Source organism: Podarcis pityusensis, assembly GCF_964106645.2.
Source record: "Podarcis pityusensis genome assembly, chromosome: 13".
NCBI lineage: Eukaryota > Metazoa > Chordata > Lepidosauria > Squamata > Lacertidae > Podarcis > Podarcis pityusensis.
This window is the reverse complement of record NC_138038.1, coordinates 35633118-35658008: the sequence shown is the minus strand read 5'-3', so window position 1 is coordinate 35658008 and position 24891 is coordinate 35633118. Positions and strand designations below refer to the sequence as shown.

The window sequence follows — 24891 nt, the reverse complement described above, 5'->3', positions numbered from 1 at the left end:
CCACCTTCCAACGTCTTTTGCATAGACGGCCACGCCCCCGTCCTCCTCCTTCCCAAATAGCTGCATCCCCCCTTTTCCTCCGTTTATCCGTGTTTTCTGGTAAACGGACGCTAGAGGGCGCAGAGAGGAAGGCGATAGAAGTTAATTTAAGGCGCAATTAGAGCCCGGATTTATTTGGAGAGCGAGAATTTAGCAGCGGCCGCGTGTGATCTGCTAACTGGCGAATGTATTTCTGAGCATGGGCAGAGTGCATTGGAAATCACAAGCTAGAGGCAGTGGCGTAGCGTGGGGGGTGCAGGGGGGGCCGGCCACACCGGGCGCAACATCTGGGGGTTAGGGTTAGGGGGCGCAAATCCACGGGCTAGGGGGCGCAAATCCATGGGTTAGGGGGCGCAAATTACTTGCCTTGCCCCGGGTGCTGACAACCCACGCTACGCCACTGGCTAGAGGTATAAGGCGCTTCGCGAGCGCTGATCCGGGAAAGCTTCTGCTACAGTAAAATGTATTCCTTAATATGCTGGTTACCCCTCTGAAATTTGCTTCGTAAGGCTGCCTGCTTTTAAAAATCTGCTGACGGAGGCACTAGGCTTTGCTGCTTCCAGTGTCAGGCAGAAATTCAACAGGGGCAGATACCTCAGCATGGAGACACAATAAACAGGAGGAGATCTTTACTGAGCAAAACAAAGATTGTGGGGTGGTTAATTAACTGAGGTATCTCAGTCTTATTCATTTCAGTGGGTCTACAGTATTCTGAGTAAAACTTGCCTGAATGCCACCCAGTGATAACAGTGACTAGAAGTCATTCCAGTAAATAATAATTTAAAAATAACTCTGTTGGTAGTATTTCCAGAAGGCTAATTATGTTTGTCTCTTGCAGCAAAACGAAAGAAGTCTTGTTTATAGTTCACAAGCAGCCTCATACCCAGCATTGTTTGGGAATTCAAAGAAACCAGAAAATCAGAGCCATTTCGAAATTGATTCAAATGGTGTCCAGTGGAGTCCAAACAAAGATCTCAGGAACCATCATGCAAAATTACAGGATTTTAAGAGGTGTGCAAATGCATATCAAACAGACAGTCAACTTTCCAAAATGCATAGGGGATAGAAATGTCAGAAATGATAGTTTTATCTGCATGGTAAGTATGCATTTCTCAATTACTGCAAGAAATGGTAAGTGTGCCAGCTAGTACGTGTATACAGTGGTACCTCGGGTTACATACGCTTCAGGTTACAGACTCTGCTAACCCAGAAATAGTACTTTGGGTTAAGAACTTTACCTCAGGATGAGAACAGAAATCGTGCGGCGGCAGTGGGAGGCCCCATTAGCTAAAGTGGTGCTTCAGGTTAAGAACAGTTTCAGGTTAAGAACGGACCTCCGGAACGAATTAAGTACTTAACCTGAGGTACCACTGCATATGAAATGTACCGGTAAGTTGCATCTGTAGCCATGGGCGGAGCAAATAAGCCCTTACTGTTGGGCAACTAGTGCAAAAAGCAGTGGCTCTACCATTCACCGGAGCAGGATACTGCCGCCATGTTACGACGCATACAGCTAAAAGAATTGCACAGGCTGCCAATGAGCCACCTGGAAGATATATGTAGTTTGGGACCAGGATGCCTGAGCATTTGTCTTTCCCCTTATATATCCAATCAATCACTGCTCTGCAGGTGAAGGTCTGCAGCAGATAGTCCATTCTGCACAATATAGAAACCAGGCCTTTCAAGTGGTGGCACCATCTCTTTGGAATTCCCTTGTTAAATATAAGACAGGTGCTGCTTCTGTTGTCTTTGCAGTGCCTACTGAAGACTTTCTTCTCCCCACAAGCCAACAACTTAGCTTCCAACGATAACAGAGATCTTTCTCAGTCTGTATCTGCATTGGAATTCTTTTTTAGGTGTTTAAATTGTTTTATTTTCATGTGTTTGCTGCTCTGGGCTCCTTTTGGAGGAAAGTTAGGGCGCGGATAAGACTGGAATCCACTCCCCTCTGCCCATGGGAAGAGCCTCTGTTGGCACAGCTACTAAGCCCCTCTGGAACCAGCCAAGCCACGTCTGTGTTGGCATCCAGTAGAATGGTGAGTGCCTCTGTCTCTACATTCTGGAATTCTTTATTCCAGAATGGAACATCTTTTTAATCCTTTGTGGCATCGCCAAGATTACCCATTGTCCAATCAGCAAACGGTAGCTTGTATGGTGACCTTGAGCACTGAAGGAACTAGTGTGTAAAGCAGCTGCTGAGAGCTGGAGGACGGGGAAAAATATATTAAGCGCAAGTTCTAAGTTCTTCAACTCTGGTTGATCTATTGACCTCAGTTTCTGAACTGGAATTTGTTCTTTCCCAGCTGTAATGCTGTCTTAGAACTTGTGGTGTCTTTGCAAAGCCTGAAAGGGCTCCTTTATGCAAAGCGGACTCAAAACATACAAGCCGTAGGTTTCGTGGATTTCCTGGAAGGATATTAAAGGACGCTGGAGCCATGCTCAATTGGAACAATGATATCAACATGTCACTAAGACTGATCTCGCCAGAGGAGGTAAGCTAACAGAGGAAGGTGAAGCTAATGGGAGATTTTTTAGTTCAGTTTAGAGAACGTTGGTGTCTGCAGCTTCAGGCTGTCGAAAAGATGCCCAGTGGACCCCCTTGCTGAGTGATGGGTCCACCACCACCTCCTCACTTCTGCCCCTGCTGCCCATCTGCTTGCCCCCTACCTCTTGGCTCAGTCCCTACAACCACCAGATGGAGAGTCAGTTGTGACTGTGCTCTTTGGACAGGGAGGGTGGAATGCAAGGAGGTCAACAGTAGGTGGAGCTAGAGCCAATGGCAAGCAGGGAAGCCGACCAATTCTAGTCTTGCCCCCATCCTCCTGCTTCCTGCCAAATTGTACAAAGGGCAGCATTGAGAGTAAGGAAGAGGAAATGGAGAGGCAGTACCACATCCCTGGACTGGTTGTCGGTAAGAAAGTCAGCAGATGTGAGCTGGCTCAGGGCAGTCTGAGGCCGGTGGGGCAGTGCCAGGTAAAAGGTAAAGGGACCCCTGACCATTAGGTCCAGTCGTGACCGACTCTGGGGTTGCGGCACTCATCTCACTTTATTGGCTGAGGGAGCCGGCGTACAGCTTCCGGGTCATGTGGCCAGCATAACTAAGCCGCTTCTGGCGAACCAGAGCAGCGCACGGAAACGCCATTTACCTTCCTGCCGGAGCGGTACCTATTTATCTGCTTGCACTTTGACGTGCTTTTGAACTGCTAGGTTGGCAGGAGCAGGGATCGAGCAACGGGAGCTCACCCCATCGCGGGGATTCGAACCGCCAATCTTCTGATTAGCAAGTCCTAGGCTCTGTGGTTTAACCCACAGCGCCACCTGCGTCCCAACGTTTGCCCTAATGGACCAACCTCTGCTAGGGAGAGCACGAGGCAACTGAAGGTTGGTGCTGTTTCTCCTTGCTCTGGCCAGCAAGGAGAGGAGCAACAGGGCCAGGAGGAATTCTGGGGAATTCAAATTGTAGTACAGTGGTACCTCTGGTTAAGAACTTAATTCGTTCCGGAGGTCCGTTCTTAACCTGAGGTACCACTTTAGCTAATGGGGCCTCCCGCCACCGCCGCCCGATTTCTGTTCTCATCCTGAAGCAAAGTTCTTAACCCGAGGTACTATTTCTGGGTTAGTGGAGTCTGTAACCTGAAGCGTCTGTAACCTGAGCATCCACTGTACAATAAAGTGCAATCGATAGGAAATAAAAGCAGCAGTAAAAAGCATCGTTAAAAATCATGCAGCATCTACCAGTAGGCTTGCCAGTCTGAATCTCCAGGTGGGAGAGAGTGCCTTTACTGTTCATGCATCTTGCAAGCTTCAGCTCAGCAGGAGCTGGGTGCAAATTGCAGCATAGACACCCTGAGGGGTTCCACCCTCCTCTACTACTGCCTCCCAATTAACCTCCATCTCCAGGGCCTGCCCTGTGATATCACTGGGGGGGCCCCATCATAACATCACCAGGGGCTGCCCCAGGGTCTCAGGTTTGGACCGTGAGAAATCAGGGTCTGAAATGCTCCTGACTTTGCAACCCTGCCCACCACAGCGCATAACAGTTGCTACAACTGGCAGAAAAACTATGAAGTGGTCTGCCAAGACCCTTAGCAGCATTCAAGTGGGTAGGGAGCCGGGAGACGATTGGGAACCACTGCCCTATTCGTATATGTGTGCATGGATGTAGCCATAGTTCTGCAGCTGCTCACTCAAATGCAAGCTTTTCCTCTTGCTCGCTCTCGACAGACACGCACTGTGCAGGAAAGACTTGCTCAGGGTTTAGCAGCCCAGCCACTGGCTGCTTGCACACCTGAATCCCAAGGCCACTGGGCAGCAGGCACCTTTCGAGGCAGCCACAGGTCCTGCAGACTTAAGGCAGACAAAGTCACAAAGCTGATTAGGAGAATCTGATGCTGGTTTGGCAGGGGAAGAGGAGCTGCTCCACTGCGTGCTCCCCCCGCCCTTCTGCACCTATCTTAGCCAGCTGCAGTCCGAAGACCAGAGCTAGGAGGGAGAAGACAGGATCCAACCTCAGCCTTGCCGTTTGGGGGTTTGGGGCTTTCCCTGGGTGAAAGCGGTGAGTTAAGAAGGGAGCTTGGGCTCGTCCTTGAGCAGGATTCCGGGTGCAGGGTGTCATTTGATTGCATTGATCAAATGGCGGCAAGCTGTCGTTCTCTACCGAAAGATAAATATCTGGCACCATTTTTTTAAGGGAGTGTTGGAAGGTGCCAGAAGTCACACCTGGGAACTCTGGATCGAGAAGCGAGAACTAGTGATTTGTGACACTAGCAAAGAGAAGCCAAGATTGGCAGTGAATTGAGAGTCCTAAAGGCTCAGGGCAAAGACGGCTGTGTCGTAGGTGACAGCAGGGGGGGAAATGATTTTAAAAATCAAAAGTAATATTGTGTCTCTCTATCCATCATCTGGTTTTTTCTGCTTGACAGATGCAGTTCGATCCTGCTGCGGTCCAACCATCTCCAGCAAGGCATAAAATGTAAGCGCACGAGCTCTTCTGGGTGGGTGGGTGTGTACTGTTGGCTGTTATTCTTGCTAATCCCTCCTGAGGCTAATTCTATCCCGTCCACCTTAGAAAGAGAACAGATGCCTTGTGTGGATAGCCTCGCCCGTTCGCCTCACGCTTTTAATCCATGCTCTTAGCCTCCGGAGGTCATTTTCGTTTAAGAACCCACTTGTGAGGCTGCTGTTAGAAGAGATGTCTGTGCCACAGACTTAATGAATTCTATATGTCAGTTTAGCTGCTCTGGCTCACCGCCCCTCACACCCCCAAATATATTCCCTAGGGATACATTTCAGGGCAGGCAGTTGTGTTTGTCTGTTGCACAAAGCAACCAAGAGCCTTGTGGCACCTAAAAGATTTGTTTGTGAAGACGCAGGACTTTGTATTATAGCTTAGCAACATCTGGAGGGCCACAGGTTTCCCACTTTAGCACTGAAGCTTAAATGTGTGTAAAAGAAATGCAATAATAATAATAATAATTTTATAACTCACCCATCTGGCTGCGTTTCCCCAGCCATTCTGGGCGGCTCCCAACAGAATATTAAAAACACAATAAAACATCAAACATTAAAAAACTTCTCTAAACAGGGCTGCCTTCAGATGTCTTCTAAAAGTCAGATAGTTGTTTATTTCCTTGACATCTGGTGGGAGGGTGTTCTGCAGGGCGGGCGCCACTACTGAGAAGGCCCTCTGCCTGGTTCCCTGTAGCTTCACTTCTCACAGTGAGGGAACCGCCAGGAGGCCCTCGGAGCTGGACCTCAGTGTCCAGGCTGGACAATGGGGGTGGAGACGCTCCTTCAGGTATACTGGGCCGAGGAACAAGTCTAGCTGCCACATTCTGGATTAGTTGTAGTTTCTGGGTCACCTTCAAAGGTAGCCCCATGTAGAGCTGCAGCGATGCTCCTATAGCCTGCCTCAACCTGATGTCCTTCAGATATTGTTGACTCTTAACTCCCATCAGCCCCAGGCAGCATGGACAATGATCAGGGATGATGGAAGTTTGAGCCGGGTCCCTCTGCTCCTTTCAGACTGGCTCTTCAAGGCTTCCAGTAGCTGCAGTTTGGTGGCAGACCATACGCTTGGGCTGGAGAAGGTCCCTGGTTCAGTCCCTGGCCTCTCCATATAAAACATGATGAATATACCACTTATGGGATGCTCTTTCCCAGAGATACTTGCTTGAGGGTGCCAATGCTGTAGTCCTTTGGGTGCTAAGTGAAAACCATCCTGCTTCCTTCTGCCGTTATGCGTCCCAAAGGCATAGCAAACAAACAACTTCTCAAAATATATAGTAGATGCAAACAGCCCAGAGAGCTTGGCAGGAGCAGAAGTGTGTGAGCGTAATTAAATAAAGAGAGGTGTTGTGCAACTGTCTCAGCAATCCCTTGCCTGTGCTGCCCCGTTCTTGCAGATTGCGCTAATCTCCCAGCCTGCCGTTGGGACTGTCCCTGTCCCTGTGTGGTTTGCCTGTAGGAGCACTGGACATTTTACAGCAAATATGACTTTTCTGCTTGCTAGTGTCAGGACGTATTTAGGGCCTGAGCATTCAGAAAGCATTTTTCTTTTTGGTGGTCTGACCCACCTGCACCGTTTTCTTGCAGCCTCACGGAATCCACAAGTAAAAATGCTTCACCCACCCCTGGGAGGTAAGGAAGGGGAGGAAGGGAATTTAGTAAGAACTGGTCTTCTTAGTCTGCCTGTCTGCCTAGCTTGCTAGCTGCTTAGCTGAGTATTGCAACTGAGATAACAGCATAGTGGTTAAGAGGCAGAGGCTGGTCGTACGCGGAAACATTTACAGCTGTATCAATGCAAAGGTAGTGGCGCAGCACCTCTTTTCCAGGCAGAAAGGTAGGACTGAGAGTGACCCAGGTCTGAAACCCTGGAGAGCCACAGCCAGTGTAGACAATATGGAGCCAGGTGGGCCAGCAGTTGGACAGCTTTGTATGTTCCCCAGCTATGCACTTACTGACAAAAACGTCCATTTCAAAATGGTATAAAGCAGAGCTAAATGAACATCAGGGCTGCAACCGTTCATTGGCTGGGTTGATACATTAAGGCCCTTTTTGACTGAAACGACACCGATTAATCGGGCAACACGTTTCGGCGAATGTTCGCTATTTTTAAATAAAAGCACTTACACAAACTTCAGCTGAAAAATGCCATTCCCCTTTAATTATAACACAGAAGGGATGCCTCTTGGCCCCAGTGCCATCATATATCTACATATAAAGAAAAACCCAGCATATTTTCTCCCTTCAAAACTATCGGTTTAGTCATAGGAAAATCTGTGCAGGTCTCATCAGGGAACGAATCCATTATTTATTCAGGCAGCACCTCTAAATAATACCAGCCTGCCGTACAGTTGTGCGTGTAAAGTGCCTTGAATGTTTCAAAGCATTTTGGAAATCCTAAGCATCTTTATTAAGCCTTATTTTGATTTGAACTCAGCTCCATTCAGTCCTAGATGCTGTCTTGTTACAGCTCCATCGTCCCTAACTGTTAGCCTTCTGAATGGGGCTGATGGGAGTCTGGAAGGCCACAGAATCCCCATCCCTACTTTAGGGAATGGGCCTAGTTTTAAAATAGTGGAGCCCATCTTGTTTCTTCCTCACTTGTAACTCCTCTTTCCATCAGTGTGAACAATACAGAGGGTATCCATGTTATTCTGCTACACCAAAAATTACAGAGTGTCTTTGAGCCACCTGAAGTTGAACATATTTATTATGGCACCTAAGCCAGATGTGGCCAGGTGTTGTGGGCTGCAGATTCCCTCATCCCCGTCAGGTCGCTATGCTGGCTGTGGCTTATGGGAGTTGTGCAATCCACAACATCTGAGCAGCACCTCAGAATTAGCCGACTCCATCTGCTGAAATAAAACCGTAGTCCACGATAGCTTATATGCCATGGCAACTGGCAGGTCACATCATCCATACCATACATTCAAAGCATGTGGCTTCCCCCAAAGAATCATGGGAACCGTACCTTTGCTAAGGATGCTGGGAATTGTAGCTCTCTCTAAGGGGTAAGCAGCAATTTCCAGGATCCTCTGGAGGAAGCCATGTGCTTTCAATGTGCCGTGTGGATGTGACCGTAGTCTTTAAGGTGCCACAACACTGCCATTTTTTTGTGAGTGTTGCAGGAGTTCGAGAGCACGGAGGGCTTTATAACTTATAAGTTATGATGAGCGTGTGGACATGGCCTTGTCCATTTTTCCGCCTCCACCGTGGCTGGGCCTTTGAGGCTTTTGTGAGGTCACAAAATCCTTTCAGCGCCATGGCACTCAGAACCCCCAGGGAGCAGCAATCCTGGGGACTGACCCCTCTAGCAGGTGGGGCTGCCCCGGAGCTGGCAGAGTGATGCCACATCTCAGAATGTACCGGAATTTGTACCGCCGCCTCCACTCCCTCTCCAATTCACCTCCTGATGCTGGTACCCCTTTCTCTTCTAGCAATGGCAATGACGAAGCAGCGTTCATCCGGAAGCAGAAACTGGAGATCCAGGTACCTTGCCTTAGGAGCGGGCCAAACTCTCGGGAGTGGGGAGGAGCTTGAACATTGCTGGGGACCTTCTTGGTGGGGTGGGGTAGACAGCTCTCGAGCTGCAGGGATGCAGTTGCTTGGCGTGTGTTATCTGTAAGTGGCAATGCTTTGTTTAAAAGGTTCTTGAATATGGCAAGGGCAACACACCCCATAATTCAGCTGCTGCAGTGTATTCCAGCACAAGGGTTTAGATCTGGGTTTTTGGCAGAACTCGTCTGTGGGATCTCTTAATGGGGGAGGCAAATAGAGGGGAATCATTGCAATTGACGTGAGTCTTAGAATCATAGAACTGTAGAATTGGAAGAGACACAAAAGGTCATCTAATCTCCAATCCAGTGCTTTTAATGGTAAAAAAATAGGACATCGGTATTTGTATATTGATAAAAGTGCTGTGGGTGTTGGCATAAAACCGCAAAGAAAGAGGTGACTGTACTGCAAACCACAGCCACCAAAAAAGTGTTGAATATACACAGCACCCTCCTCTACACCAGTGTGGTTTAGTGGTTAAGAGCGGTGGACTTGTAATCTGGTGAACCGGGTTCGCTTCCCTGCTCCTCCACATGCAAGTGCTGGGTGACCTTGGGCCAGTCACACTTCTCTGAAGTCTCTCAGCCCCACTCACCTCACAGAGTGTTTGTTGTGGGGGAGGAAGGGAAAGGAGATTGTTAGCCGCTTTGAGACTGCTTAAGGGGAGTGAAAGGCAGGGTATCAAGTCCAAACTCTCCTTCTTCTATTTAACCCTGCTTCCGTTTCTGACCATCTCTCTGTACACCCTTCCAGCGCCGTATCATCGAAAAGAAGCAACGGCGCAAGCGCCAGGAGCCGCTCATGGTCCAGGCCAACACGGAGGCCAAGGTGAAGGGGCGCCGTGGGAGGCGCAAGCCAGAGGAACGCGTCCCACTCATGGAGTCTTGCAGTGAGCATAGCCTGTGCAATAGTGAGTATCAGCACTGCCCAGCCTGAGGAGATCATGTGGCCTAGCAGCCTGCTCTCGGCATTTAAATCCTTTTGTTGGGTGGGGCTTTGGGAACGTTGACATATCCCATCGCGTAGGATGAAATTCCAATCTACGAGGAGGCTTTTTTATTGTAATAATTATTTTTTAAATAAACAGAGCTGCAAAGTGATTAGTAACTTCAAATGTGCACACATTTAACCAGCATGCATTTAAATTTGCACCTTTGAAGGCTACAGAAGGGGGCAAAGCAGGGGAAAAGCAGTCAGGGATGAGCTTTGATAATTATATTAAAGGCACCCCCCTTTTCTCCAAGGAGCTTGAGGGGGTGTAAATGGTTCTCTCGCCCCCTCCCCCCCCCGGTATATCATCATAACCACCTTGTGAGGTAGGTTATGCTGAGAGACCGTGACTAGACCATGATCACCCTGTGGGTGGATTCAAACTCGGATCCTTGAGGTCCACAACCAACCCACTTCGGTACTGGACCAAAATTTGCCCTTCTCAGCTAAATGGTAGATAAAATGGATGGCGTGGAGAGTTCGGAGCTTTTCTCGGATGAGATTTGATGCCCGCTGAACGATAATCCGCCTGTCTTTCCAAAGGTACATGCAACCCTTTCCTCGTGGAATCGGTCCCAGAGGCCCACCTTGGCGCTCATATGTGGGGTAACTCTGTGCAGATGAACCGGACACACAACGGCCAAGGGGAATGCCAGGAACCCTTTCCAGGTAACAAAAGAACATACGGTAATATAAGAAGAAGAGCTTTGCTGGATCAGGCCAGTGGCCCAACTAGTCCAGCTTCCTGTTCTCTCAGTAGCCAGCCAGATGCCCTTGGGAAGCCCACAATCAGGGCCATGGGCACAACAGCCGTCTCTCCCCTTGAGACTTCCTCATAACCCTTCCCAGGCCACACTTCCTCTCCTCAGGCCACACTCCTCAGTAGCCTGTTTTCAGTGTTTTTGCGTTGCTGATAATGACTCTTGCTTGTCTGGAGGAAGGATAGAGGCAAGAGTGGGTGGGGACTAGCCTACCGTGCCATGGTAAAATTTACTTTCATTGCTCCTCCCCCTTTTGCCCTCTGACCCCGCCCAGCACATGTGGCCCTCAGAATAATTGTCCAGAAGGTAATGTGGCCCTTGGGAAGAAAAAAGTTCCCCACCCCATAGGCTCTGAAATCTTGCACTTCTCTTTCCAGGAATAACTGGTGATTATCCCTGTTATAAGAAAATATCTCTCTTTTCCTTATGGGAAGCCCTTAAGAGTCCCTCAGGAAATCTCTATCGGTCAGAGAGAAAGCAGAGGCCAGCCAGAGTATACTGAAAGCAAAGCGGCTAATAAGCCTGATCTTTATTAAAGGAAATCAGCTATTGCAACAGGGTCCCCACTCACCACACGCAGGAGGGAGGAGACCCTCGAGCAAGCCCCTGTAAAGACTTTTGAAATTGCCCACCCTGTAACCCAAGACCACCCCCCAAACATCATACATACATCACAGAAAGAGGTGGTCCCCAGCAGAAATGTGAGAGCGCTGCTTCTCTCCTGTCTGCCAGGATACCTGATAATGCCTTACTTGATAGCATTTTCTGGGTAGCCTGGCCATCACTTTGAGATGGTAAATACTTTAGTTCCCTAATCTCTTAGGCATATCGATAGTTTGCTCAGCTTAACACATACTTGCTAGACTGTATTAGCAGAGAGGTGTAAACCCCTACAGTCCAAAGTCAATTGGAAGCTTTTCCCATTTTCTTCCTCCTTGCAGAGAAATATTTGAGGAGAGTCAAAATGGCTTCCTGTACTATTTCAGACATGAGGTTTATATACTTGTGTATTCGTTCGCCTTGTACGTTTATGAACATTTATTCTATATTTGAGACCTTAGAATTATTATAATCCCCACCACCTGTTTCCTCTCTTCCCTGAGGTCTTCAGCACCCTTTCACCTTTATTTATTTTTATTTTATTCAACAAAATTTATCCAGTGCTTGATTGAACAGCCTCTGTGTGGTCTTTGTGCCCTTCCCTCTCCACAGATTTCTTTGATGAGGCCCAGCTGGAGGAGGAGCTGGAAGTGGCCATTTTGGAAGAAACCCAGCCTATCAACAGGAACGAATCAGCTCCCAAGAACGGCTGGCAGGCCAAACAGAGAGAAGGTGAAAGGGGGGGCAGGGGGGAGAAGAACCAGGTTGCTGAACATTCACCACTGCGATACCGTTAGTGGTTGCTAAGCAACTGCCTCTGATGCTCGGTTGCCAGGCACCAGAGCTGAGTCAACAAGACTCGTACTGCTTTGCACATGTCCAAGGACAAAGTTCTCTTATTCAGAGAGGGGTTCCCGAAAGGCAGAGGCAGCTATATTAGGCAGTCTGCAGGGCGCACAGGTACCCCAATGCGGGAAATACCTCTGCTGATGTTCCTAGTTGATTTGAGGGGATTCCCGCTACTAGTCGCTTCCCCAGTGCAGGGAGAGAAGGTCTAAAAGCTTAAATTTATGAGGAGGAGATAGCTGGTGGTGTGGTTTCTACGAGGAGTTGCTGTGGGAATAAGGAGTAGCAAAGTTTTTACCCCTGTTCATTCCAGATATACAGCATATAGCAAATCTTAGGGGGCTTTATAATGGATAATAATGTTGTTGCCACTCACCAGATTGTTGCGTTCCAGCATTGTCTGCTTGTGTTTTCCCCCAGACCTGATCTGTGGAGAAAAAGAAAAAAAATTATAGGGCTTAGCTGCCCAGTGCAAAATTCGCCCGAGGCTTCAGAACTAATGTGCCTTTAGTTAAAAACTTCCCCCTTCAAGCTTCTGCCCATTTTATTTCTTCCTGTTCAGCAGAGCTTGTGAGGAATTGCTGCTTAATTAGTCACTCTGGTAACGGGGTTTGAAGAAGGCTTTCATTGTTAGTTTGTTGCCGTCTTTTATTTTCTATTGTAGCAAAATAAATAAAAGAAGGGATTTAACCCTTTCCCCGGTGCCATCTCCTGAAGCAGTCACCACCAAAGTTGCCTTTATCCATGAACGGGGGTTGGAGAACACGGGTATAATACGAGAAATGGCAGCTTCAAGAGAAGTGGCAAATTAAATCGGCGAAATATTGCTACAAAAAGGGTTATGTTGTGAACCGCCCTGAGATCTACAGGTGAAGGGTGGCATACAACTTTAATAAATAATAAAAGAATAATTAAATTACCTATCCCCACTCCCCTAGGAACAGGGCCTGTTTGTAGGTCTTCCTGCAACAGGTTTTACAAAAAGAAATTAGGAGATCTAATCAATAATCTCACACTTTGGGCCTCATTTTAAAATGGCAAGTTTCTAGTTCTGATGCAGATAAAGGCTGAAAAACGTGAGAGCATAATCTAGTGAAATCACAGGAACCAGAGAGAGAGAGAGAGACTGAGCTAGACATCCACTGATCAAATTCCAGTGGGAATTCAGGGCTTCTTATATGAGATTTCCTTCTCCCTTCGCATGGTTGGACACTAACAGCATAAATAATGCATTTTTTCTTATTTACACCCCCCTACCTCAAGTTACAGAACTGGGCTTTTGCTGGCTTGCTATTTAAGGCACATGTCATTCATAACCCCTGAGGTCATTGTTATCTCTTTCTTACCACCTGCAGGGCGCCCCAGTGCCCAGCGACATAGCCAGGCTTCCAGGTCAAAGAAGGAAGTCTTGTCACTCAGAGAGGCTGTTCCGTCTAACATTGTGGACATGGAAGGCGAGGCTCCTGGCTGCGAGTTCCAGGCACCCCTGTTGGAAAAGGAAGCCTCATCCCCAATACAGAAAGCTCCATCCATCATCATGGATATGGAAGGTGAGACTCCAGAGTTTTGCATAAGAGTACAAGGAGGCATGGAAAGAAGAAAAGCCCACTCTTGAGGCAAGGGAGTATGAGCTTGTGTTTTGAGCATGTGCCCCGTTTCTAAATAACTGTGCCAGGGAAGCATGTATACTCTTAACAGGGCAGGAAAATTTGCATTTAAAGCTGTGCATATGCGAGTAGTAAGATAACATGCCACTGCTGCAACGCTTTCCGTATAAAAGCTGCCAAAAAAGGCAGCTCAGAAACTTCCATTTTAAATGCAGCTGCCAAGCGGTGGGCCGCTCCAATTTTGCATCGACTTCATTGGTTGCTAAACAGTTTCCAGGCTCAAGTTTAGAAGCCACCTTGACAATTATGTAGTATACAAATGACCATGTTAGTTAATAAATTACATTTCCCCCACCTTTCATACAAGGGCCTCAGGTGACATACACAGTTCTCTCCTGAAGTGTAGGTGGGTTCCCATGAGGCAAGACACAGCGATAACAGCAAGGACCTTTATTGAACTACATGACTGGGAAACGGGGGCAAAGCAACTGCTTATATACATTCCCAAAAGCCTGGGCCACTCCCACTCCCAACGTGATTGGCTGTCTAAACTTCCAAGCTGCGAATCACGACTCAAGAGTTCAAGGGCCAATGGCAGAAGCCCATATCTTGAAATGTTCTGTGATTGGACATCATGTATCGAATCAGAACACAGGAGCTCAGAATCCTTAGTCCAGACTCAAGCTCAGGCAGACACAGACCACTGAGCACATGACATCTCCCTTCCTCATTTAATCCCCAACAACAACCCTTTGGGTAGGTTAGGCTGAGAGGCAGTGGCTGTCCCAAGGTACCCAGTGAGCTTCATGGCTGAGTAGGGATTCAAACTTCGATCTCCAGGTCCTAGTCCAGCGCTGGTCGCCCTCTGCTTTAGCACAAGATCAGGAATGGAATGAGCGAGCAAGTATGGGGGATGCACAGTGGATCTGTGTTTAATAAGACAGAGTGCAAAGAGTGTGCAAATGGGTTCATGGAGGGAGGGGGCAAGCAAGGAAGAAGTAGAAAGACAACAAGGCCCATCTTCTTACATTATTCCCCATGTCAAATATGAGCCATTGTTCCTAAACTGCATGCAGACAGGAATATAGACTGGCGTGTGTGTTCCCTGGGTGCAGAAATTACATCTGATGTTCAAACAATATATGCCGAAGTGAATATACAGACACACAAAGCTATCCTATATGAGCCAAGCCAATGGACCATGGCGCCCAATATTGTCTATTCTGACTTGCAGCAGTTAAGGGTCTCAGGAACAGTCTTTTCCATCATCTGTTACCTGACATCAATCCTTGCTAGGCTGTTGCTCACTTGTATTTTTTTCTGGAAACGCTGTGGGGTATACAGGGACACATTGGTGAATGACATGGTTTGTGTGTTATGTACTTCTGGTCTCTAAAATATAAAGCAAGTGTGGGGAACTTTTGGCCTTCCAGCTGTTGTTGAACTACAACTCCCATCAGCCCCGGCAAATGGGGCCAATGGGTAGGAATGATGGGAGCTGTAGTTCAGCCACATCTAGAGGGCCTGAGACTCCCCACACGCCTGATACAAGGTCTGAAGCATCCCTGGGACAGGAGGTAGAAGGTGGCGTGGAGACGAGAACAAGCCAGAAGAGGGCAGTAACAGAATTGATTTCACATCTTAGACCATTTTGAGAATGAACCGCAGAGAGAAGACATGGACCTAGAATCTACAGGGTCCAAGGATACCACTGGCGAAGCCTGCCATGTCGACACATTGCTCAGCAATTCTGACAGTGAGGGGGAGTCATCCCAGGAGTTGACAGTCCCACCCTCACCCATGAAAAAGCCCCGGGACAGGATGCTTGCACACAGAGGTGAGTGGCCTTCCAGCTGGAAGGGGATCATCTGCCAAACTGCTCTTTCACTGATCTTGGCAAAGAGTTCTGAGATATAGCCAAGATATAGCCAAGAGTTGTGTGTGTTTCTGCAGCTCTCTGCAAACATCCAGTGATGTTTAGCACAGAATTAAGGGTCATGAGGACCTTAGGTAGCTAGTTTTTTAAAACAACAACAACTTTCTAGCATTAATGGCTGTTAAAATAGGCATGCAATGTATAGGCTATGCCCCTGATCTAAAGAGGTAGAAGGGGGAGACAGAGAGAGATTAGTGACTGGATTCCACCCCATCCTTCACAATCCTCCTTGCTCTTCTCAGGGTCTCTCACCAATGGAAGGAGAAGCCAGAGTGAGGAAGACGAAGATGACGAAGAGAAGGATGACGAAGATGAAGACTTCAAGGACAAGGATCAAGACATTCTTATGTACTTCCGTGAGGAAATTGACTCGGCCACCGTAAGAGCCTATGGCTGAAATTGAGCATCCCCTTTTCAAGCATCTGAATGATCACTCGGGATATATGTGGCTGGGCACATACCATATATTTAAAGTGCATGGCTTCCCCCCCAAAATCCTTGGAGGTGAAGTTTACACATACATACTTACAATCCCCAGCACCCTTATCAAACTACAGTTCCCATGATTCTATAGGGGAAACGTTGCATGCTTTAAATATATGGTGTGTACAGTATGCAGTTGTGCTAATGTGAGAGAAGCCCCCCCCCCACCCCCCTATCCTAGCTGTTGCCCCCAATGTCCTGCAACTCTACTCGGATGCTATTCCATAGGTACACCTTCACCTCACCCCAGCACCATTTCGTTCATTGTCCCCCTGCCCTGGTCTCCACAGAAACGGACAAGGTTGGGGGAAATTATTGTCAGTTTCGACAGACAAATTTGGGGTGGTTGAAAGAACCAGTGCATTTGTGGAAACGGACAATGCTCTCTCTCTCTCCCCTTTATCCATGGCTAGAGAACAGTAATGGAAACTGGCCACAGTGAAATGGACAAGTTTCCCCCCCTCAACACACTTTTATATAGGGAGAAGTCTAAAGGTGAAAAAAGGCACTCCCAAATATGTGGAAAGAATGGTGGGTGAAGGACTTAAAAAATGGGTTCAGATGGAACACATCTGTTGCTGTGCTGCTCCCTTGAAGGGCAGTGCCACAAACTTAAAACAGGGTTTACAAATGGTTCAACTGTCATAGTTTAAGAGCATAAGACATGCTTGCTGGATCAGGCCAGTGGCCCATTTAGTCCAGCATCCTGTTCTCACAGTGGCAGACCAGAGGCCTGTGGGAAGTCTGCAAACTGGACATGAGCACAAGAGCACTGTTTCTGCTGAGGTAACTTGGAAAATGTGGTTCTTTTTGTGGGTTTGCTGAGAATTCTCTCATAGAGGTTCTTTAGGCCAGGAGGAGATTGGCCGGGCATAGGCCTACATAACAAGTGCCTGGTTTTCTTCTCCAGCTTTACACACACACACACACACCCTAAACACACTACCTTTTAAAAACCAGGGAGTCAAAATTGGCTATTTTAAGATTTATGTTTTAGCACAGAGCAGGGCCAGCCCAAGACATTTTGGCACCTGAGGCAAAATGGTGCCCCCTCCCCGCCAGGGAAGAAGGGGTGAGTGAATATCTACATCAGGAACAAGGAGGGGAATAAAGATCTACACTGGGATCTGCTGCTCCTGTGGATCCAGAAGCCTGAGGCGGTCAGCTCACATTGCCTCTTGGGCAAGACGGCCGTGGAACAGAGTATTCCTTTTACAAGGTCATAAACCATACAGGAACGAAGAGTCTATTCTCTGCGATAATTGCTTAAGTTGTGTTTAATTAGGCTTGGGAAATCCCAATATTCATGTTGATCCAACATTAGCTTTGAGGGAATTAATAATCACATGGCTTGAGGTGTTCGATAAAATTTGTCAGCTTTTGGCTCTCTAAAAGTTGTTGGACTCCAACTCCCAGTTGCCCCACTGAGTATTGCCAATGGCCAGGGAAGCTGGGAGCTGTAGTTCAATAACATATTGAGTGCCATAGGTCCCCCTTCCCTGCTTTAGCCTCTCACAGAACTATGATCCATAGGATTCCATGTGTTTGAAGCACTTGTGGTCCACATATAAGAGCAAGGAGCCAAGCAAGCAGTTAAAGGAGAGAACAGTTGCTGTTGACTGAGCTACCCTACCTCATTCCTTCCAAAACACCTCCCATCTGAGGACAATCTTGCCTTGGGAAGGAAAGAGAGAAGACTGAATTGTCTGAAAAGCTGCCATCTAATTCCCAGTATTCCACCTGAGTGCATTTCCCTCCTTCAGATGGGCTACTTAAGGACCATCTTGCCCCAAAGGGAGGAGAGGTCCAGTTATCGAAAAGGATTTGTTCCCCCTTGTCACTTGGTTGTTTTAATTTTGTTTCAATTGATGCTTATTGTTTTCCTATTTCCATGTTAACTGCTTTGTGAGGTTTTCCCCAAAAGCAATCTCTAACTCGCCTTAAGAAGCAGTCTATCGTTATTTTTTCCCCTCTCAGTCTCCCAGTGAAGAATGTAGCACCCCTTTGTCCCTCAATTTGGATGACCTAGAAGAATTTGTACTGAAACCCGCTCCTCAAGGCAGTACAATCCAGTGTCGCATCACACGGGACCGGAAGGGGATGGACAAGGGCATCTTTCCCTTCTACTACCTGCATCTGGAGATGGAAAACGGAAAGAAGGTATCTGCACGCGAGAAAGAATTCTGTGCCTTTAGAAACAACAACAACAACAAACCTGCTTTCAGGGGTCAGCAAACGTTTTCCGCAGGGGGCCGGTCCACTGTCCCTCAGACCTTGTGGGGGGCCGGACTATATTTGGGGGGGATCCCCCCACAACTCTCCCCTCCTTTCTCCACAGCACTGGATGAGCCCCGGTGGCTGCTTACCTGTGCCTTGTGAGCGGCAAGGGCTGGCGGCGGTGGAGGGATGATGAGTGGTGCGAAAGGGCTGGCTCTGTAGAGGGGCTGCTTAAAATGGCGCTCAGCCAACCGTGGCTCAACAAAGCCCAGCCCCCTTCCTCCTCTAGGCAGGGCAGGGAGAAGCCAGGAGGAGGGAGGGAGGAGGCGGCACCGTGGTGGAAGGGGGGGGGATGGTGCAGCCCGAACCATCAGAATCCCCACGCCGATCCACACGGCGATTCCCAGACCGTACGCGGGCTGGATCCAGAGGGCAATTGGGTTGGATCCAGCCCCCGGGCCTTAGTTTGCCGACCCATGGACTGGAGTCCATCAGATGAATGAAGTTTTAGCCCAGGGGTCAGCAAACCTTTTCAGCAGGGGGCCGGTCCACTGTCCCTCAGACCTTGTGGGGGGCTGGACTATATTTTTTGGGGGGGGAATGAACAAATTCCTATGCCCCACAAATAACCCAGAGATGCATTTTAAATAAAAGAAGAAGAAGAAGAAGAAGAAGAAGAGTTTGGATTTGATATCCCACCTTTCACTCCTTTTAAGGAGTCTCAAAGCGGCTAACATTCTCCTTTCCCTCCCCCCCCCCCCACAACAAACACTCTGTGAGGTGAGTGGGGCTGAGAGACTTCAAAGAAGTGTGACTGGCCCAAGGTCACCCAGCAGCTGCATGTGGAGGAGCGGAGACGCGAACCCGGTTCCCCAGATTACGAGACTACCGCTCTTAACCACTGCACCACACTAAAAGGACACATTCTACTCATGTAAAAACACGCTGATTCCCGGACAGTCCGCGGGCCAGATTGAGAAGGCGATTGGGCCGGATCCAGCCCCCAGGCCTTAGTTTGCCTACCCATGTTTTAGCCTTACTTGGTGGGGATATATAGTGAGAAAGAAAAGGTCAGAAATGGTGAACAGTGGTGTCTAATGGGAAAGAAAAGTCTGGCAATTCAGTTAAGGCGGCAATCCTGGGAGCTCATCTCTCTCTCTCAATGGATGGTTTCCAGCCTCATAAGGGCCTTCCCCACTGCCATGGCAATCACTGTGGCCCTGGCCTTACCAACCTCTCAGCGATGTTGTTAGAGGCAAAAAAGCAAGTGCCTCACATATGCCAGCCCTCACACTGGTGTATGTATTCTCTCTCACCTTCGAAAGATGTTCCATGGAAGAGGTCCCAGGTACAATCTCTAGGCATGGCCAGGAGAGTCCCCTGCCCGAAATTCTGGAAAACTGCTGTCAGATAGTGTAGTAAACAGTAATGAAAGGCTAGATGGATCCATGTTCTTAGTAGGTTGCAACAAGCTTCAGAGGAGGAAGCTGCCAATGGAAATATCTAGTCTTATCAATCATATTGTTCAAGAACCTATAGGTAATTACTCTAGAAGGAGGTGCAATTTGTACCGCTTCCTGTGATTTGACACTGCTTAGCAATTATATCCCAGGGTTGTTTTCCAATACATTTGGAACTTCACTGGAGATGTTAAAAGTAGGTCATGAGGGACCCATGGGCCTCCAGATCTGGCCAAACTACAGCTCCCATGGCCATGCTTGTTGGGAGTTGTAGACCCACAACATTGGGGGGGGGCACAAGTTCCCCACACCTGCGATAAAGTCTCTGCAATTATTCTGGATGGAAGTGGCTTAAACTGGGATGGAGAGCCTTGGGCCTGTAGATATTGTTGGATTCCATCTCGCATCGATCCCAGTCAGTGCAGCCGGCGGTCAGGGAGTTGTAGTCCAACAATATCCAGAGAAAGGGAAATGTAAAGATACCTGTGTGGATCAGAAAGGGGATGCTAGCCATTGCAGGAGGGAGGCTTGCCAGGGACCCATCTCACTGACCGTTGCTGTGTATTCTCCTTCAGCGATTCATTATGTCTGGGCGGAAGAGGAAGAAAAGCAAGACTTCCAACTACCTCATTTCACTGGACCCCATTGATCTGTCAAGGGATGGAGATAACTACATTGGGAAAGTCAGGTGAGTCTGTTTCAACCCCATCTTGCATTGGCAGGGCTGTGGCAGAGTTGGGAGGGTGCCTGGTTTGCGTGCAGGTGGCCCCAGGTTCAATCCATGCCATCTCAGGAAGCTCAGGTGATGTGAAAGACCGAGACCCTAGAGTGCTAGGGCCTGTCACCGTTATGTTGCTGTGGTCACATCACCCCAAACATCCAGCCCTACAGCACCTTAGTAACTACCCATTTATTGGGCCAAGAGCATTCATAGGCAAGGACCTACAACGCCTCCTATAAGTTATCGCCAAAGAAAACCACAGAGCAAGCGAGGCAGCCTCTTTTCTTGGAGCAATTTAAAGTTCAAAGTGATGATAGTGATCTTTGGAGTTGCCCAGTTTTTCTGGAGGTGGTGTTCAAAAACAATTCCCATAAGGAGCAGGAAGTGGCTATTAAGCCATTGTCCTTTCAGGCATCTTGTTTATTGAGAATTTGTCCTCATTTTTTTAATGTATGCACAAATGATCCTTAGCTGGGAGACACAAACACTTAAGTTTCATTCTAGGCCGCCGCATTTTATTTTTAGCAGTGTTCTTGTTCTTCATTTGTATTTTCCTTTGATTTTGGGTTTTGGATTGTTATTTATTAATTGGGAAGCAGGGGAGTTGAGGATAAGGTATAACATTTCTAAAATAAGCGTTTCTCTCCCCCCCCCCCAACCTGCTTCTAGGTCCAATGTACTGGGAACCAAATTTACCGTGTTTGACAATGGGATGAACCCAGATAAGAAACCTTTTGTTCCAGAAACAGCCCAGCTGCGGCAAGAGCTGGTTGCCATTTGCTATGTAAGCTTGAATGGAGAGTGGGCCCTGCTGGAATGAGGGGAGGAGCCTGGGCAGTAGGAAAGACCCAAGATCTCAAAGTGCCACCAACTGCCAAAATGGGCAACACTGAGTTGGATGGAGGAATGGCCTGTATAAGCAGAAACCTCTGTTGCCTTTACTACAGAGATGAGATGAGCCTGTAGTCCCACAAAGATGTTGGGCTACAGCTCCCATCGATCCCTGGTGATTAGTCTGAGGCTGATGGGAGTTTGGGTCCAACAACATCCGGAGGCCCAGAGCTCCTCCATCCCTGCTTTATTTATCACCTTCTGACCACTTGTGGTGTTTTCACTTGTGGTGAAGCAGCTTTTTCTCCCAGTGGGACAACGATGGTTGAGTCCTCGGCCCAGTATACCTGAAGGAGCATCTCCACCCCCATCGTTCCGCCTGGACACTGAGGACCTTCTGGCAGTTCCCTCACTGTGAGAAGTGAGGTTACAGGGAACCAGGCAGAGGGCCTTTTCAGTAGTGGTGCCTGCCCTGCGGAACACCCTCCCATCAGATGTCAGGGAAATAAACAACTACAGTGGTACCTCGGGTTAAGTACTTAATTCGTTCTGGAGGTCCATTCTTAACCTGAAACTGTTCTTAACCTGAAGCACCACTTTAGCTAATGGGGCCTCCCGCTGCGCCGCTGCTGCACGATTTCTGTTCTCATCCTGAAGCAAAGTTCTTAACCCGAGGTAATATTTTTGGGTTAGCGGAGTCTGTAACCTGAAGCGTATGTAACCTGAGGTACCACTGTGCCTGACTTTTTGAAGACATCTGTAGGCAGCCCTGTTTAGGGAAGTTTTTAATGTCTGAAGTTTTATTGTGCGTTTAATTCTGTTGGGAGCTGCCCAGAGTGTGTGGGGAAACCCAGCCAGATGGGCAGGGTATAAATAATAATAATTATTATTATTATTAATATTATTACTACAAAATGAGAATGTTGGCTTCTGTTTCAGGTGATAGCTTTAGAATCTATCCATTGCATTGCACACAGATAGGAGAAGAGTTGTTTCTGGGTGCTGGGACAGCTGGTTTGCATGCAGAAGGCCCCAGGTTCAATCCCTAGCACGCACACACCCTCAAGTAGGGCTGGGAGAGACCCCTGCCTGAAACCCTGGAGGGTTGCTGCCAGTCAGTGTAAACAATACTGAGTGGATAGATCAGTGGTATGACTTGGTACGAGGTGGCTTCTTAGATATGCATTTGCAGAATTCACAATATGCTACATAAATGAATAATAAAGCGACAGTAACAACCCGATGGCAGAGTGAATAGAATCATAAAATTGGAAGGCACCCCGTGGGGTCATTTAGTCCAACCCCCTGCAATGCAGAAATCTGTCCAATGTGAGGCAATAGGAGAGTTTATTATTATTATTATTATTATTATTATTATTATTACTATTATTATTATTATTATTATTATTATTATTATATGTTGCTTTTTGCTCCTTTCCTCGCCTCCTTTATAGGAAACCAATGTGCTGGGATTCAGAGGCCCACGGAAAATGACAGTGATAATCCCTGGTGTGGACGCGGACAACGAAAGGATCTGCATCCGGCCTAAGAATGTGAGTGGTTCACTGCGGCATGGAGACTGGCAGGCAGTCCCGCTCCTTCTAGTGCCCTTCTAGGGCTGAAGCCGCCAGCATAAAACATCCCCCATGTCTGTGTTGTTGGTAGGAACATGAGACCCTCCTGACTCGGTACCAGAACCGGAACATGCAGAACCTGATCAAACTCCAGAACAAGATGCCGGCTTGGAACGAGGAGACCCAGTCCTACGTGCTCAACTTCCGAGGGCGCGTCACACAGGCCTCCGTGAAGAACTTCCAGATCATCTCAGAAGACGACCGTGAGTAGTGGGCGGAGTTGAGAGGAGGCGACTCGAGGCGAAAGTGCTGCAGCCCAGTAACTTAAGCCACAGCCGCTCATAAGCAAGGCCGGTTCACTGGGACTTCCTTCCAATCAAACAGGCTTAGAAGGACCACTTCCTTCGTGGGCAAGGGATTCTCTGGTATGGCCTCCCCATCCTGGTGCCTTCGGGGTGTTGTTGGACGAACCACTCCCATCAGCCCCAGGCAGTGGAGCCAATGGTCAGGGATGATGGGAGTTGTAGTCCAGAACAAACAGAGGGCGCCAAATTAAGGGAGACCGCTCTGGCCTAACAGTCCCAGCCCGGATATAGCTGCATCTCGGCAATGCACAAGAAACCTTTGGACGTAAAGGTCGCACAGACCTGAGTGCACAAATTACATATTTACAGGAGTAGATTGTACAAACATTGGCTTGTGCAGACATGCTACACAAGGATCTCTGTGTAACCAAGTTACCTCTATTCACCAAGCTCCATAGGCGTAAGAAAGCTATTCGCACCACCCAGCAGCCATCTTTCAAAAGAACAGGACCTCTCAAAGATACACACCCCTCCCTGTGTTTATCACAGGCTGAAGGAAAGTTTGAGCAGAGGTTTGGCTGTATGTAGTAAACGGAGGTGGTGGTGGGGTATGTATCTTTGGAGGAGAGCACCCTGAGCATGTGGTTTTGAAGAATGGGGAGATGGGTAGTGAAATATACTCGGGAGTCGAGAGTGGATTTCATGCTCATTATTCAGCTCATAGTGATGAGGAGGAATGGAAGTTCCCCCAGAATGTCTGCTTTATATGCATTATTTACACAATGGGCCCCATGTGATTGGCTAATTCCGGGATTCTTCTGTAGGCCAATCAGGTTGCAGATTCACTTCCACCTGGAGCTGGATTGGGTGGCTCCTGTGGACCAATCAGACTGCTGCATTCTTGGTCCTATTGTTCTAGAACCAATCAGACTGCTGCATTCTGAATCCTATTGTTCTAGGACCAATCAGACTGCTGCATTTTGGATCCTATTCAACTCAGTACATAACAGGTGGGCAGGCCGGCGAGGTGGTGGACCAGGGTGGATGTCTTCAAAGGCGTTTTGTCTGCATGTTTAGCAGCAGAGATTACGTACAGAGTTTCCTGTCTCATTGGTGCTCTTTTCCCATCCCTGCCATCCAGCTAACTACATTATGCTGCAGTTTGGTCGTGTGGCGCCCGATGTGTTCACCATGGATTACCGGTTCCCTCTCTGTGCCGTTCAGGCCTTTGCCATCTGCCTGTCTAGCTTCGACGGGAAAATTGCTTGCGAGTAGAGAGCCATCCCGCCGACTTCTCTGACATCCAACCTCTGTGGCTTTTGCCCCGGATTGCTTCCTGCTGCCTCGTAAAACTGGACACAAACTGTTTTGCTTTCAGTATTGCCCACCTTCTACCTCCAACCTTCCCGTCTTTTGTCAGGCTGGACCTCCACATGACCTGTTGCCGTCAAGCTGGCATGTGATTTCCCCTTTTGCTGCTCCCCATTCAAATCCCGACAAGCCATTTCCTGCCAAAGTATCTTCACCATTTCCTGTAGCCCCCAAACCTTTGACTTCATCTCCGTCTTTCTTGTTTTGATTCTGATTTTTTATTCACTTTGAAACTCCCCCTGCCCAACCTGATTTCTGACCTGTGTCACTTAACCTTTGGACCTTGCTACTTTGGTTAAGGCTTGTTATGTCCTAACTCCCCCCCCCCACTTCCTCCCCCCCCCCCCAAAGTAACTAATTAATATCCATCTATGCAAGAAACATACCATCTCACCAGATGTGGACCAAAGCTCCGTTACTGAAGAAACAACAAAGCACTTGAAGAAACAGCAACTTCTGCCAGCTTCATGAATTCAGAACAAGGGAAGGGGCAGCCATTTTGAAACTATGGGCTGAAGCTGCAACCCCACCTATTTTCCCTTCTCTATCAAATTGGGTAATAGATTGGAAATAAAGCTTACCCAGAGATCA

At 48.1% G+C, this 24891-nt stretch overlaps 1 protein-coding gene across 6 annotated transcripts; it reads left to right on the top strand.

Annotated features, from left to right (window-relative positions):
- Positions 1-24891, top strand: TULP2 (TUB like protein 2). Of its 6 annotated transcripts, XM_080976164.1 has the most exons (18): positions 1-99; positions 878-1050; positions 1954-2075; positions 4962-5011; positions 6634-6678; positions 8481-8532; positions 9352-9508; positions 10132-10257; positions 11562-11681; positions 13151-13345; positions 15048-15239; positions 15581-15717; positions 17799-17981; positions 20074-20186; positions 20889-21003; positions 22505-22603; positions 22716-22887; positions 24071-24891. In XM_080976164.1, the coding sequence occupies exons 2-18, from the start codon at positions 984-986 to the stop codon at positions 24202-24204; spliced, it is 2079 nt and encodes a 692-aa protein (XP_080832290.1). In that variant the 5' UTR covers positions 1-99; positions 878-983; the 3' UTR covers positions 24205-24891. The 6 variants fall into 6 exon arrangements, with proteins under 6 accessions (XP_080832290.1, XP_080832291.1, XP_080832294.1 ...); XM_080976165.1 differs by lacking the exon at positions 6634-6678 and having other exon boundaries at positions 2-99; XM_080976168.1 differs by lacking the exons at positions 1-99; positions 1954-2075 and having other exon boundaries at positions 936-1050.